Below are 16,773 nucleotides of genomic sequence, written 5' to 3' on the forward strand. Positions count from 1 at the left end.
ACGTTTGTAAGCACAGTGCTTGGTCGTATCACAGTACCGTATCATGTGAAATATTCATCTGTATATTATTTGTGATGGGATGTTAAACATCGTTCTCAGAAATTGTATATCAAATCGTAATGCAAATTTACATAGGCTTAAAACACACACATACACAACACACACTCTCTCACTGACTCACTCACTCTCTCTCTCTCTCTCTCTCTCTCTCTCTCTCTCTCTCTCTCTCTCTCTCTCTCTCTCTCTCTCTCTCTCTCTCTCTCTCTCTCTCTCAGCTACCCAAGGCTCTCTCTCTGTCAGCTACCCAAGCAATCTCCACACAGAGATTGAAGCGCAGTGGGGCAGCAGCGCGGCGTGGATAATTCGAACCAAGCTAGTGGGTCTCCGAGTCGTTGACCGCGCACCCCACCAATCTCTTGCTAAAACTTTGGCAATCGCGTCTGCAAAGCTGACAGCCGTTGGGGCATACATTTTGAATCATCAATTTACATCCCTGTAACCTAGAGCAAGGTCTATGTTTTGCAAGTGTTCACGGAAACGAGGATCGATATTGAAACTAGTGTACTATTCATTTATCTAATTTTTTTTGGTTCGAAGTATTATGTATAAAAAAGACAGAAAATGTATATCATGGAAAACGCGCAATACCCAAAAAGTTGGTGAAAACCGTCGCCTGTGGCAGAGATTAGTGTGGGTACTGCTGAGACTCCCCAGCTAGGTTATAATTTTCCACGGCGCTACAATCTCTGTACGGAGATTGCTACCCAAGGTGCAAATTTACATAAGATTATATCCTACGCCTTCTATCCTCTGTTTGGTGTCAGCTGGCCACGATTTTCACTAAATCTATCAGCCACGGCTTGACGATCGGTGTCCACTTGTCAGCAACATCTGTTTATGCTGATTGTCTTCGCAAAACGTTACCACTTTCTGTGAGTTTTTCCACTATGGCAACAATTCTCTATCCCGGCATTCGTTTCTTTTTCAAAGAGTCTAAATTTATCATCGTCTTCTTTCTTGGTTTATCCGTTGGTGTCGCTGTCTTTACGCAGGTGAGTGCATCGTCATTCTTTTCAACGATCGACAGACACTTTTCCAGTAATGCATGGGATATGAAAGGTGTCGAAGAAAGGCAAATGAATATAGGATATATAACTGACTAGGGAATGCAGGTATGTTTAAATTTTAGGGTTTTTTTGTGTACATCTGTAACTTTCAATCAGTTGTTGTAATATTAGTGATTTTTTACATGAAAGCGACGAGTTTTGAGTTTGTGTACAAATGTGATATATACATAGCACATTTGTCAATTTGGTGCATACATACACATTATGTATACTCATACTCTATACAAATAATTTGTTGGCAGATCTTTGAGACTGACACTGTCACCCGACAAGAAACTCAGGAAGGATCACGTGAGGTATCGCGTGCACTCTGTAAGGAAACGCAATCTGAGTCTGCCAGTCGATCGAATTGCTCTAACAGCTGTAAAGCTGATACACGAGCACAAAAACTGAGTTCTGTTCGTTTCCCGTACAATGAATATACCAGATTCGGGCTTGAATGGACAGGAATTGTAGACGAACTAGAATGGTCAAGTGAATCTTCACATCCAACAGGAAACGACAACGCCAGACCTTCCAGTATACGTGTTGGTAGTGCCGGTCTGACGTCCACTAAAAAATCTAGGTAGGGTGGTTTTTTACGCTCATTTATGAAAACTTGATTTCTGCAGTAAATGAGGACAATGGTTTCTCGGAAATAGACATTCTCGAACACTAACTGCTAAATAATGTTCAAGCCATCGTTAAAAAATACAGTATTATAAACCCTTTCTAAACTTTTTTTCTTTTTTGCAGAGTTTATCTTTATAAAGACAAGACGAATTATGAGATTGGTGACTTCGTTCACGTTGTCATCGAGGGTCTCGACAAATATGGCGGGAAACGGCGTAAAGGTGGTGACTTTTACGAGCCGGTCATGTTCAATGAAACACTCCAAAAAAGTACAGCGGGGAGGGTGGTTGATTACGGTAACGGCACGTACAGAGTCTACTTTTATGCTGCTTGGCAAGGTACTGCTGCCATCAACATCACACTTGCATTCACGCGCGAAGCTATACTCTTCCTGGATAACGAAATCAGGTACAAAGAGCCGCCTGGTTGGATAGGAACCTTCGTCCAGGATAACACGTCAGAAACTAGCGAGTGCTACGTCATTAGCGAAGGATCGTGGGAAGATATGTGTAAATTTACAAACCACAATGCTCTTTGGGAAACTGTATTTGTATGTGAAAAACCAAAATCATTACCATGTAACACCCTATATTCCGTCTTGCATTCTATTAAAAAGGTGGTCAACGTCACTGAGCAAAGAATCGCAGATAAAGAACTTCTGTTCACAAAGTAAGAACAGATTGCAATCGACTTCCACTTCTATCCCTTTTACAATGCACCAATCAAGTTTGTGATCTTACTTCGAATAAGGTTGCATTAGCAAAAACGTATCTTTTGTTACGGCCACTAATATCAATGCATACTGCACATAATTCAACAAATATTTTAAGTCTAACATAACTGGATGTCCATGTAATTCTTCCTGAAAGTTGTTAAACATATGATAGTAAAAAGTCTCATTGATACAGCAGAGGAGTGAATAATTGCAATTCTTGATGTTTGGAATGACGGCGACTCATCTTGATTTTAACCGGTCAATGAAATATGAAGAGGATTCATCATAAATGAGCACCTTTTCTAGCTTCAAAACCATGTCGACACACCGTCTATTTAGTTTGTCAACCCGGTTTATATACACGTTATATGGATTGTGATTATTTAACATTTGAATTCTGGCCTTTACTAAATCCACTTGTCAATAAAATCGTACATTTGCTCGTGCACAACCTTAGTTGTATCACAACATGCTACGGGGAACAGGAGAAGAAAACTTTTTTGATAGTTATCAACCCTTTTGTATACGCTTAACATTTTATCATGCGTGAAGCTTATGGTCAATGTATTCGTCTTGCAGGGGTCATTACAGAGGATTGCTGAGTGCTACTCCATTGAAAGTCCAAATATCTAGTGAGTACAAGTGAGACTTATTTTTGTGACACAAACATGTCCATAAAATTGTACATTTCGAACGTGTCCCAAGAACGCTCTGGCAACGCTAAAAAAATGTGGATAGAGAAACAATTCTTGACCACAATTCTTGACCACATTTTCCTGTTTTGCGTCATTTACCTTGCACACATTAAACCTTGTTAACAAAAACGTTTATTCAATTAATTCTAAAGAAGGGAGACTTGTTTCCACCAGCTCTGTGGTGCAAATTAATAGAAATAGTAGACCAACAGACACAAACATAGGACGACACATCACCGCTATACATAAAATAGAGGAAACAGATGTTAGTACCAAACATTACTCTTAAAGCCATGCATGGAAACAAGAAAACAGAAACGAAATTCTCTCACATCTATATGCAAAAGTACAACATTTGAAGATGTCTTTATACCATTAAAATTATAATTCGAAGCAGTGTAACTAATTTTCAATGGCAAACCTTTCCACAGTGAACAAGTAGAATACTCAAAAGGAGATTGATATAATTTTGCTCGCTTAGGAATAAAAGTCCGATGTATTTCCAAGCCGAATATTTTAAATGTGTACCTGTATATTACAACCTTTGATATACAGAAAATTGAGCGTGCAAGTATTGGACTCAGGCTCAGATGTTCAGTGTAAGGTTTAAACTACTATAAATGTTAAAGGATTAGCAAGAGCTGGTGGCCTGCTCAGAGCCCAACAAGTGACTTAAACAAGCAAAATAAATAAATGAATAAATAAATAAATAAATACATTTACGGCACTGTAGTCTTAAATAAATAAATAAATAAATAATAAATAAATGAATAAGTAGATGGATGGATGGACGGACAGATGGATATGTTTGAAGGGAGGGGTGGTCGGGTGAGTGGGTGGATGAATGGATGGGTGGATTGGTAGGTTGGTGGGTAGGAGTGTGGATGGGCGTGTAAATACATAAATTTGTGGATGCATAGACGCATAGATACATAAATTGATTGGTAAATAGACATTGACTACACTGTAGACTTTAATAAAAACTGTTAACTTGATTATTCTTCTAGCAGGCTCGACAGACACCCGAAAGTTACCTAGATGTGGACCAGATCTGAAAGTTCCAATGACAGACGGTTACTGGAGTGACAATTTGACCTTTGTACCCATGATGTGCAGAGGTCAGCAATGGTCCCAAAATAAACGTGAAGCATGTCTCAAGAATAAGTATATTCGACTGAGTGGAGGATCAACTATGCGGCACGTAAATCAAGCCTTTTCACGCCTTGCAGACAAGGCACTTCTAAACAGCATACATCATTTTGTAGCTCTCCGTATTGGTCCATTCGAACAGCCTGCATCTAGCTTGGTATTCGAAAGCGATTACATGGACGGAATCACGATGGAAGAATGTAAAACAGGAACCGTGGTATTCATCGTCAATTTTAGTTTCCATTTCGTCACCTGGTCAAAGAGATCTTATCTGTCCAGAATTTACAATGTAAAATTAGCTGCTGAGAGACTACTCAACAGATGCCCCAATGCGATGGTTCTGATAAGATTAGCTAACCCCAGAGAAAACACTACTCCCTCACAATGTGTTCACAGTGGGGATTGGATTCTGTATGACATGAACCGAATGATTCGGCGTGTCTTTGGAGGCATTGGAGTCCGATTTATCGATGTATGGGATATGGTACTCTCACACCCTGATCCTAATAATGTCCACATGGGAAGCCATGTTATTGACCAACAGGTACAGATGATGTTGAACTACATTTGTCCTGAATTGGTAGAGAAGTAATTGTCTGGCCCTATCAAGACTATTTCGTATTTCAACTGATTTTCTGCCTCTGATTGGGTAGCGTTTAATGTTATATTATTTTGTTACCTTTCGTTGGCAATAGAAGTTAATTATAGTGTAAAAAAGCACGGGACACTTTCAGGTCTGACGAACAGCGTTATTGCCGTACTTACTTTGTGAAGAGAATTCATTTTTCTTTCTGGTAATCTTTCAGCCTAAATTCATTTTTTCGAAATTTTATCTCTAAGATAAGCTCACTGAATAGTCACTGTATATCGGCGAGTAATTTGTTATTTCACAATCGACGGGCACAGATCTTCTGCGAACAAAACATGATTCAGCTAACTGACCACATATCTACCGAGTTCTAGGTGACTAATTGCAAAGATATAATTGCTATAAAAGGACTTTTACTTCTCACATTTCGCGTAAAATGTGAAAAATTGTCAAGATCTTTCTTCTTCCTTGAGAGATTTTACACCAATGTAACTTACCCTTGTTGTAAAGATTCTAATACAGATTAGTGTCATACATCATGTGTCTGCTTGCACTTTTTATGTAAAACGTATCGTCGTATACAATGACATATCGTATAACATCCATGGATTGTACTGTTCCAGACATAAAAGTGACATTAAATTCAATGTGCCTATATTCAGGGTTTATACAAGTGTTAAACGTTTCCTAGTTGGCATCATGTAGTGATAAAGTATGTTTCCTATCATAAAATTACATGCTAGTAGGGCCTAAACTTATTATTGATGAAGATAATCAGGCACTAGACATCTGATAGGTTTAACTTTTAGAATTTGAGCGTAAGGCATGAAATACGAAAATTTCGCATGACAGTTCTTACACGTTAGTCGTATCATACAAGGACTTATAAATAATTTATTACACCTCACTCATTCAGCGTGCACTGCCATTGGTTAAACACGACTCACGTGACATGTAAAAGAACGTGATGATGCCCTCTGCGAATGTGATGATGCCCTCTGCGAACTTGATGATGCCCTCTGCATTTGATATTACATGGATGACATCATTTTACTTACTGCGCATCCTTTCTGCGCAAAACAAATTGTCGTTCGCTTGTTGTACTTTGCAGTTGGCAACTTATGGCTGCGAAACGTCATGCAGAGCTGTCACCGGCACAGTTAGACGATATTTGATGCAAGTAAACAGCAAACGAACGAAAATGGCAACAAGGAATGCAATTTCTGTGTTCAGCGACTATGCAAGCAACAAATTTGGATACGCTACCAGGAGATCGGCAAACTTTAGCGGCAACCCTAGACTCGGCACTGACAACATTTTACGGTGAGGTCCGGACTCAGAAGGCGAACTGTACTCGAAGAAGTCTTTGTGTTTTTGTTTCTTTGCATGTTTGCTTGTTTGGTGTAATAAAAATAATAACACATGAGAGCTTGGCAATATCACGATTTTTTGCCTGCCCTCGGGCTGGTGGTCATGATCGAAATACTGATAATGCCTTGCCTACAGCTCGGGCATCATCAGTATTTCGATCATGACCACCATCCCTTGGGCAGGCATAAATCGTGATATTGCCCAAGCTCTCATGTGTTATTATTTTTATTACACCAAACAAGCAAACATGCAAAGAAACAAAAACACAAAGACTTCTTCGAGTACAGTTCGCCTTCTGAGTCCGGACCTCAAAAATTTAGTATAGCTTCGTGCTTTTCCGATTACTTTATGTGTGTTTGTACTGTGTCTGTGTGTCGTCTGCTCCATGCACACTGTGTTGCTCGGTCGCGCACAGGATTGTAACATCTAAGTCGGTTGCCGTGACCAACTCTTTTGGGTCGGAAACGGTAGCCGACTGGTTTTGTGTGAGGCCTAGCAGCTAGGCGATGTTGCCGTGAAGTGTGTGGGGGTTCGAATCCCGTTTGGGTTATAGTAAAAAAAATATTTCTAGCCCAACTGCTATTTTATCGACGAAGGCGTCCATCCAGTATCTACTTTTATTAAAATTATAGGTTAAAACAAAGCGCATTTTTCAAAATTTGTCGTCTGTTGCATAGTTCCATGCTGCATCAAATGGCTTATCGGAAGCATAGTATTTATCATAATTTCAGCCATATCGCAACGTTCCAGATTGTAAGTGCTTAACCTTACGGCCCTGATACTTACGTTTAACTAATGTGCTCTTTTTGGTACAAGATTGGTAAGACTAATTATTTCAAAATATGATAGCGGATTGGAATACAAATTATGGTTCACTAGTAAAAACTGCAAGAGAATTATCGATGGAACATCTGAAAAATGTTTACGCACTTATTCTATGTAGACAACGTAGCTAGCTGTGATATAAGGTAGCGCGAACTGTTTGAGCTGACGACAAAAACGTCCATCAAATTGAATTATATTATATCATGCTACCATGCGCCATTCTGATTGGACGAGAGCTCATTCCACCGATGCTAAATATACTGTTTTAGCACAGACAGCGGTGCTAAAATGGGTCTATAAAACCAGCATTTTCGAAAATTGCCCAGTTGGTTCATTTGAACATTCCTACTTAAACTTAATCCGAAGCAATCACCTTTGTTTCGAAGTACCGAAGTCCGAATTTCGACACACGGATAAATAATGGGTCTGTAGCTCAGCTCTTGGCGAAAATAAGTTGTGGTCAATAATTAAAGACATCTCTGACGTAACACATTTGGATGTGGTGCACACAAATCATTGCATTAGGTCAACAGCGCACCGTGCACTTTTCCTCGATTCAGCGATTAGCAATATACCGCTCTTTAAAATGACGCTAGCATTCGTTCATACACAAATAAATTGAAACTTCCTCACAGTCATGGTATGTCAGATATTCTTTCCCAATGTTTTGGCTGTAACAGACCCGGGTGTTCTAACTAATGTAGACCTAGAAGTAAAAAATAACACTGGGATGACTCCTGGCGACTGCGACGAAAGTTGACATCGGGCAACTAGCCGTCAGCGTCCAGCACTTGCGGATCGGGCCTAATTAATTAGCAAATTGCTGGTAGCAGGTAATAAACGACAAAAATACCGCAATTATACGGTGTCGCTCACATTTGATCAGAATTGGTACATACCAGTATTGGTACCAAAGAACAACAATAACTGTTGTTTCTATCTGTTCAGTGCAGGAATATTCTACGTTGATGTTATGACAATGATTTCTGCACAGTACAACCAGAAAGACAACGAGAAATATTTAAACCAGAAAAACAAGAATGACAAAAGTAAATGACAAAAGAAACTTTAGGTACTGGAGGTCAACTAGCAATATGCATAGCAGAGAATGTTTCAACACAGCTAGTCCCTCTTAGTTTGAGCAGGTCTGTTAATATGTAAAAGTTCATAAACAATGACATGAAATGACTCAAGGTCAGTGGAGTGGCTGTTTCAGTCATTGGCATGCCACCACTCCTGCACATTTGCAGGATTTCCCCTTTTTCTTACCTCTTTTGCATATTTTTGACACTGACATGTTCATTTGAACAAAGTCACATCTCAACCCCTGCATCTACCTGTACACCTAATACTGAGATGGTAGCTTTGGCGGTATGGGAGCCTTTGCCTGTGGCGGACATACATCTGCACATACATACATACACACATACATACATACAGACATACAGACGCCACTGACTCACCATATAACTAATATTTTCAGGCAATCAAGACATCCATGCGGGCCTTTCACAAAAACAAAAATAATAGTAAACGGTGTATTGGTAAAACGGCCAGGAAGATATGTAAAATCACATGCCCTTGCATGGGCAATGGTAGTCAGCTATGATATACAATGAACCAAGCAATAAAGAGGAAAGTAGGAAAGTGCATATTTAAATAACGGATAATCTAAAATACTGTATAATAACTTCAATCAATATACTCCTTTCCTGAATAGAGGAGTGTACTGGTAGTAAAAACAGTGCATGTTTCCTGTTCGAGAGGGACAATAAAATCAATAAACACTGTATTTTCGATAGTTCTACCTATTAAGCTGAACATTAACGGTTCCGAATATGACTATCTCAGCCTCATGGTGAATGTGCAAGCGGGATCTAACAGACACAAACTGCAAACACATGATCTCTTTTGACGACCTTTCAGTCGCAAAATGTTTTGGTAAAATGAAACTTTGACGAACGCAGGGGGTTGTGGTATTTATATAATATTATATATATTATTTTATATATTAGTCTAATTGTACAAAATGGAAGGTTGAAGATGATTATCAAAACAGTATGAAAGGAGAGTCTTGAATATGAACGCATTTTAAACAAACAGACAAACACACACTGTACATATATATATATATATATATATATATATATATATATATATATATATATATATATATATATATAGTGTACATATGTGATATATACATAGCACATATGCCAATTTGGTGCATACATACACTATATGATACTCATACTTTTTACAAATAATTTGTTGACAGATCTTTGTAACTAACACTGTCACCCGAAAAGAAACTCAGAAATGCTCACAGCAGGTACCACTCTGTAAGGAAAGGCAATTTAATTCTGCATGTCCACTGAATTGCTCTATCAGCTGTAAAGCTGATACACAAGTCCAAAAATTGGATCCTGTGTGTTTCCCGTACAATGAATGTACCAGATTTGGGGCTTGAGTGGACAGAAATTATAGACGAAGCAGAATGGTCGAGTGAATCTTCACATCCAACAGAAAACGACAACGCCAGACCTTCCAGTATACGTGTTGGTAGTGCCGGTCTGAAGTCCACTGAAAAGTCCAGGTAGGATGGTTTTTTAACGCTCATTTATGAAAACTTAATATCTGCAGTAAATGAGGAAAATGGTCTCTTGGAAATAGACATTCTCGAACACTAACTCCTAAATAATGCTCATGCCATCGTTAAAAATACAGTTATAAACCAGTTCTAAACTTTTTTCTTTTTTTCAGGGTTTATCTTTATGAAGACAAGGTGAATTATGAGATTGGTGACTTCGTTCACGTTGTCATCGAGGGTCTCGACAAATAGGGCCGGAAATGGCATAGAGTCGGCGACTTCTTCGAGCCAGTCATGTTCAATGAAAAACTTCAAAAAAGTACAGCGGGGAGGGTGGTTGATTACGGTAATGGTACGTAGAGTGTCCACTTTTATGCTGCCTGGCAGGTCACAGGTTATCATATAATAAGACAAATAGCATCAATGACACTTTCCTCACATTTGGTTACACATGGCAAGCCAGAATGAGCGTAAACACGATATTTGATAGCCTTTACAGACCTTAGCTTGTGATATTCATAGTCAAGTGCATTTGAACATATGATGTACAGTCCATTGAAGGATGAAATGGTTGGCAACTTGCAACCATTGATCACACACTCTAACACAATACCATGTAACCTAGTACATTATAATTAGTGATACAATCTGCTATACAAAAATGAAGGTGTCACTTATAATATTGTATAGCATTGAATTAATGTAGACTATATTTGGTCTCTCTATGATCTGTGGTTGCACGATTGAAGACTAAGGTAACGTGTAATAATGGGCATTCTTTAGGGCTTCCACTGTTAGCGATGCCGCTACACCTACATGATAATGGTATGTCCCAAACTACTACCTAGTTAAACAAGCATCGCAGTATCATAGACAAATTTATTACATGGGAACTTCCAAACACAAACTATGCATACCAAGTTTCAAGGCAATGGGACAAGCCCTTTCACAGAAGATGATTTTTTGACCAAAAACTGCAAAAATTGCCCCAATATACAACCATTACAATTTCACCATAATTTGAAGAAATCTAAGTAAAGAACCTGCATACCAAGTTTCCAACAAATCTGGCTGGTGGTTCGAAAGTTTCAGGATCTTCCCTTACCTCATTTGCATATTTTTGACAATGATATGTTTATTTGAACAAATTCACATCTCCACCCCTGGGTGCACATACTAAGATGGTAGGTGCTACGGTTTGGGAGTTTTTGATGTGGCCTGACATACATGCACACACACTAACATACATATATACAGACATACAGATGCCGCCGAACTACCATATAAGCTCTCTTTGGTTCAGGATGGTCCCACTTAAATTTGTAAATCACAAATGTCCCATGGACCTGCTAATGTATTACCTTGAATGGAAATGATTATTGGACCAGTTTAATGTCATTGGTATATCTACATATACCAAATGTGAGCAGAAATTTCAAGGGTTGGGTGCACCACTGCTTATTGGCCCTGATGACTGTGCAAAGTTTGGAAGTTTACATGCAGTGGTTTTCAAGATCTAGATTGGCAAAGAATTGACAGAAGGAGAAAGAAGAAGGAGGAGAAGAAGAAGAAAACAATGAACCCAATAGGGGCCCAGCCAATAGGCTTGGGCCCCTAAAAATCATGACTGACCAAGCTTACAGCATGAAGGGATGTTCACAGAAACACACATCTTTTTCCCTTTACCTCCAACAAACGTTGAAAAGAGTGACACAAGGATTTGCACATCAGAAGTGCACAATTATCAATGGACATTCTGGTAACAATAGAAAGCTAAAGTATGAATTACAATGATGTAAAGTTTTACCACTTATAATAATGCAAAGACAGAATGACATAGATATCACATTTGATTTCCTTATGGTGGTTTATTACTCTATAAAAATGGTAATGAGCAAGATTTAATCCCTTTCCAACAAAAAATGTCACTTTGGAGACAACAGATGGCAGACATTTCTCAACATTATTTCCATAATTTTAGCCGCATGGCAAGTTTCTGCATTAGACCTCACACTAGCTGTAACAGACATGCTTCAGTCACTGTCACTCATGAGGGAATGCAATTCAAGTTTATCATCGTCACTATCACTATCTCCAATCTCGTCTGCTTTCCGCTTCACAGGTTTTTGCTGGGACATGGAAAGGATATATTGCAACGTGTATTTATTGCTGTCACACCTACGAAAAAAGAGAACATAAATGAAAGACAGTGATGCTTATAGAAATTACAATTAAAATTCTAATGAAAACCTGGAGGGTCTTTTGCGGTCAAGCCACAAACAGTGGTGCAAAATTTAAGTTTGAATTTTCAAATGTAGTGCAGGTTTACAACAGCTAAAATTGGTACACATAGGAGTTTGAGAAAAAAAAACTTTACAAATGAGGTTTTCGTTTAGTCCACAACCTAAGGCCACGTCATCATGCAACTTTCCATTTTCAACTTCAGCTAAAAATCCTGGTAAAAGGGTTCACAATCACTATTGGTAATAAAAGTTCAGGAAAAACCATTGTGTTGAAAGGTTTAAAAAATAGGGCCAAAGTCCCTGAAGCTACTACAGACATGGATACAAAATTAAGTATTTCCTGACTGTATGAAATTATCTCACTAAGGTCATCCTAGGGACTTGTAAACCAAATATTAAAGCTGTCTGACCAGCGGTTTTGAAAAACAAGCGACTCAACAGTCGACAGAGCTCTGCTGTGTTATGTAGAGAATAACTTTTTGTGACACATGTATTGATAAAGAAGGTGGATATCTTTGATAGCTCATTTCAGGATGGCCTGACCAAAAATGGGGAAAAAAATTCCGTAAAAATACAGATTTGCATATTTCATCACAATTTTAACAAATCTAAGTTGGGTTATCCCTAGGGACCTGTATACCAAATAACAAAGCTGTCTGACCAGTGGTTATGAAGAAGAAGATTTTTTATCAAAAACGCCTTTTTTGGCGCTAATTTGCATATTTCCAACATTATCAAAAAATTAATAAAAACAGTTTCTCAAAATCATATTTTTCATCTACACAACAAATATCAAATCAGTAAGTACTGCGGTTCTCAAGATATTTGAGTGGACGGACGCCTCACAAACGGACATACATACATACATACATACATACAGACTGACGCCGGACGGATACCCATCCCAATAGCTTCTATAGACTATATTAGTCTATAGTAGCTAAAAACAGTGGACATTCTAATTCTCAATGACCATATACATGTTCAGTTGTACTGGTTCTGTGCAACATCAAAAAATACCACAAGATGAACTCTGTATGACGATGCCAAAATATTGAGGAGAAATTAAAGAAAACTTTTGATTTGATTTAGAAAGATTGTAAATAAGAACATTCTGATAATGACAGTATGAGAGCCATTAAGTACTTGATGTTATTTCAATGTTTGACCATTACTTTTGTTCATTTGCATGTCTGTCAATACATCAACTTTGTTCAAACAAACTTCGGAACATCTTGAGCAAATAAATTAGTCACGGAGGAGTAATGAGTGAGTTCAGTACTTTTACTATTCTCAACAGTTTGTATGTCTATTTTACTCACTTGTATATCTATTTTATTTAATTTGGTTTGATATAAATAGTTTAAATGTGCTTAAAAAACAGGAACATTTCTACAAAATTTCAAATTTCAGTTTGTGTTTGCCAATTTTGACCTGTTTCACATTAGTTTCCCTGATTTGCATACCACTCATCTCAACAAATTAGATTTAAACAAACATGACACTAACACTACTCCACAGACTTACAGTCATGGAACTAACACCTTTTTGGTTTGGAATATCACCAATTTCTAGTTTTATTTTGGTCATTTGTATGACAGTCAAATTATAGTGGATTTTGTTGACATAAACTTAAACTTACATCAAATTTAATCTCCAAAGCTCTAGACTGGCAGTTTATGAATTTGTAATTTTTGATCACTTTTGATACTTCATTTGAATATAAGTCATTCTGCCATCTAGGGCTTGAACAACTAAGCTAATGTGAAAGTCACAAGGTACCTTAAAAATTTACAATTTTTTACTATTTTAAGGTTAACTTTTGCTTATTTGCATACTACTAAATTTAAATGTGAACTCTGCCACACACAAAAGAAAGTAGCTGAGTCACAAAAAAAAAATTTCATTCAGGCACTGTGCAGCTAATCATTCGACCAGTTAAAAGCAATGTATTCATTGCTTCGCTTCGATAAAGTTTGTATGTGCGATGTGTGATAGTGAGCGTGCGTGCATGAGTGCTTCACGAACTCTACAATGTGTGGAGCGGTCTCAGTCAGAAAAATGTAACAACTTAGCCGGCTATTGAACCACTCTTTTTTGAGAGTGGAGATTTAGCCGAGCGGTTCTCTCTGTTGTCTCTCTGCTAGGCGACTGGTGCCGTATGTTGTGGGTTCGGACCCGATTGAAAACTAGCCGTATTTGTAAAGTGTGCAGGAGATGTTGAGTTTCCTTTGTGCTTTTGGCAAGATATTCAGCATGTTTGAAATTATTTCCTCATCAGTGAGCAAACTCCTCACCACGTCCAGCAAATTTCAAGCATTATTTCGGTCCAAAATACAATAGTTCAGATAACATTTGTAGAATAGCTCAGATCATTTTACACATCATTGTCACCATACTATGACTAGCAATCTTGTCACTTTTGAATGTGGTGAGTAAATTACCTATTTTCAACAATTTCAAAAATTAAAATGCATCTTCAAGAACTTTCCCAGGACTTTTAAGAAACTTTGAAATTCATTGACCTTCAAGGACAAATATGTGAGACTTACAATTTGGCGAGATCATCCTTTCTTCGCGATAAACTCTTCTGAAGGTTTGTCAGCAGGCTCATAATTGCACCTGATCTCGATTTCAGTGGGCTTCCATGGAGAGACAGCAGCTGGACAGACCATTGTAGGTAGAATTCAATGTGCCGTGATGTTTCCAGCTGTGTTGCTAGGAAACCGAGCATCCTGTCCACATAGGATTCATGAAGGTTCTGGCTGATTAGCTCAACTGAAAGGGACACATTAATTTAAGCAAATTTTAAGCTCTGAGTTTGAAATAATCGTGAATAATGGAAAATGGTTAACATGTTCACAGCTTGGTACCGGTATACATCAAAAATAAAATCCAAACACCTCTAATACTTTCTCTTATCAAAATAACGGTTGAAAAACCTTTGAGTGAAACTGCCATTTCATGAACCAATAACAAGTTGTCATGTTACCAGTTCTGAACTCTTTGAGCAAATGGATGATTTTCTTGAAATTTCGTAAAGCTGATCTCAAACAATACAATTACTGTGTCAAATCGCATGGAAAAAAGATGCTTCTTGACCAGTGTTGCAACATTATAGATTTAACGGGACATGCTGTTGTTTCATGATGACTGCCTTTGTAAACCTAGGGCTCAACAAGCTTGCTTGCTCAAGAATAATCAAACTCACAAAAATGTAATGGCCTGCAGATTAAACTTGAGAATAAATGTACATTTACAGTGAGTTTCAATTCAGTGACACAACTCACTATGTGAGATGGACACAATGTATGTACAATGTACACCATTAGCTCGGGTGTCACACATTAATTAAATAACAGTAAACTAGAATGGGGCAGCCGCTCCATCTAGACCAAGAGCTGAACAGTTGATTACACTTTAGCTACAATGTAGCTGTTTTTACAGTTTCATTTAAAAGCTAAGATAAGAAAATATGTATTTTAATTCAGTTTCAGCTAAGAAATCCTCTTCAGCTCTTCAACTCTCAACTGAAATTGTAATAAAAGTTACACTGTAAATCAAGAAAAATCAACTGTACATTTCTCAGTCCAGACAGAGCGGCTCCATGCTGGTTTACTGAAATTAATGAGTCACATGCAATATGAGTGTCTCATACACCGAGTTGTTGCACCAAATTGAAACCCACTGTAAAAAGACAGAAAAATAAACCCAGGTCTTATGACAGGTCTTATTACACATATGTAAAGTTTCACCAAAGACTATATCCTGAAATTTAACTATGGTTGAATAGACACTGTAAAACACCTTTAAATTTTTCATGTATCCATTTTTCATTCTGAGGACAAAGATCTCAGAATCTGGTCATAGCTGTTTCAACCAAATGTTTGTATCCCATTGGTAAAGCATGGTGCTTACAAAAAGAAGCTGCTATCTTTTAAGAAGACCTGGAAACAACAATACTTTGATAGGGAGGCCCAAGTAGTGGAGGGAAAAATTGCGAATTTTAGGATCAAATAAAGAGAAATATTAGCATAATTTAAGTTTTTTTTCTTTCTGTATTTTAAAAATGTGTATACTTTTAATTATTTTGCCAAAATTTCAATGCATAAACTGCGTTGGAAGTGCATTTTTTCGCATCCGAACATGCCAGAAATCACGATTTCACTCCCACTTCCGCGATCTGAAAATTTCCTTTGTCAAGCAAGGACGCCCTCATCGGCCAGCTGTGAAAACGATTCTATAAGTGCTGTTGAAGCACTGACGTACACTGTAGAAGGGCTTTTTGGATTGGCTATCAGAAGCGATAGCCTAACGATAGATTCACCGCTATAAGCCAATCATTGGTCATTTTAGATGATACTTAGTCTTATCTTGCAAATAACCTGAGTAATAGCAGAGATATTGCAAAACTTGTGAGCGATCGAGGTTAGTAATGTTTACGTAGTTTTAGACGCATTTTTAGCTGACATAATGGAGTTATATCGATGATTGCTATACTTGGTGGTAAAATAAAGCTATTTGTGTACCTATTCCCTAGGTTTTCTGACATTTAAGGCAAAAATGTTTGTGCGCTTGCCATTAAATGAGAGCTTGGCATGTACTGGCTGTGAGCGGTACAAGCCAAAATGGCATTCATCACCAAGTCTGTCACTGATTCAACGGAGAGTTACGTATAAGTCTGTGAAGTATGTTGAATTTCCCACAGTAGATGATTGTCGTTTAACTAACAGTGTTCCTGGAGGGTTCGAGATAGTTTTATCTGTAATTTTAGTGGCAGTGTATACAATTTTGAACAACACTGTTTGTTATGATCTGTAGTTAGTTTATACTGAATGTACACAATACAGTATGGAA

The 16,773-nt window shown here is 37.9% G+C and overlaps 1 protein-coding gene and 1 long non-coding RNA gene across 2 annotated transcripts in view; one reads left to right on the forward strand and one right to left on the reverse strand.

The window, feature by feature from the left end:
• Window positions 1-1,865: 1,865 nt before the first annotated feature.
• On the forward strand, window positions 1,866-5,544 carry LOC139124894 (uncharacterized). The gene is made up of 2 exons (XR_011550086.1): window positions 1,866-3,086; window positions 4,157-5,544. It is a non-coding gene; the product is annotated as an uncharacterized lncRNA (long non-coding RNA).
• A 5,972-nt stretch (window positions 5,545-11,516) lies between these two features.
• Window positions 11,517-16,773, reverse strand: part of LOC139124490 (periodic tryptophan protein 2 homolog) — a 43,679-nt gene continuing 38,422 nt past the window's right edge. The window contains exons 17-18 of the mRNA XM_070690631.1: window positions 14,469-14,694; window positions 11,517-11,851 (exon numbers count right to left, since the gene is read on the reverse strand). Coding sequence (XP_070546732.1) covers window positions 11,707-11,851; window positions 14,469-14,694 — 371 coding nt within the window. The 3' untranslated portion in view covers window positions 11,517-11,706. The remainder of the gene's footprint in view (window positions 11,852-14,468; window positions 14,695-16,773) is intronic.

Source organism: Ptychodera flava (genome assembly GCF_041260155.1).
Source record: "Ptychodera flava strain L36383 chromosome 23 unlocalized genomic scaffold, AS_Pfla_20210202 Scaffold_24__1_contigs__length_23054250_pilon, whole genome shotgun sequence".
Classification (NCBI taxonomy): Eukaryota; Metazoa; Hemichordata; class Enteropneusta; family Ptychoderidae; genus Ptychodera; species Ptychodera flava.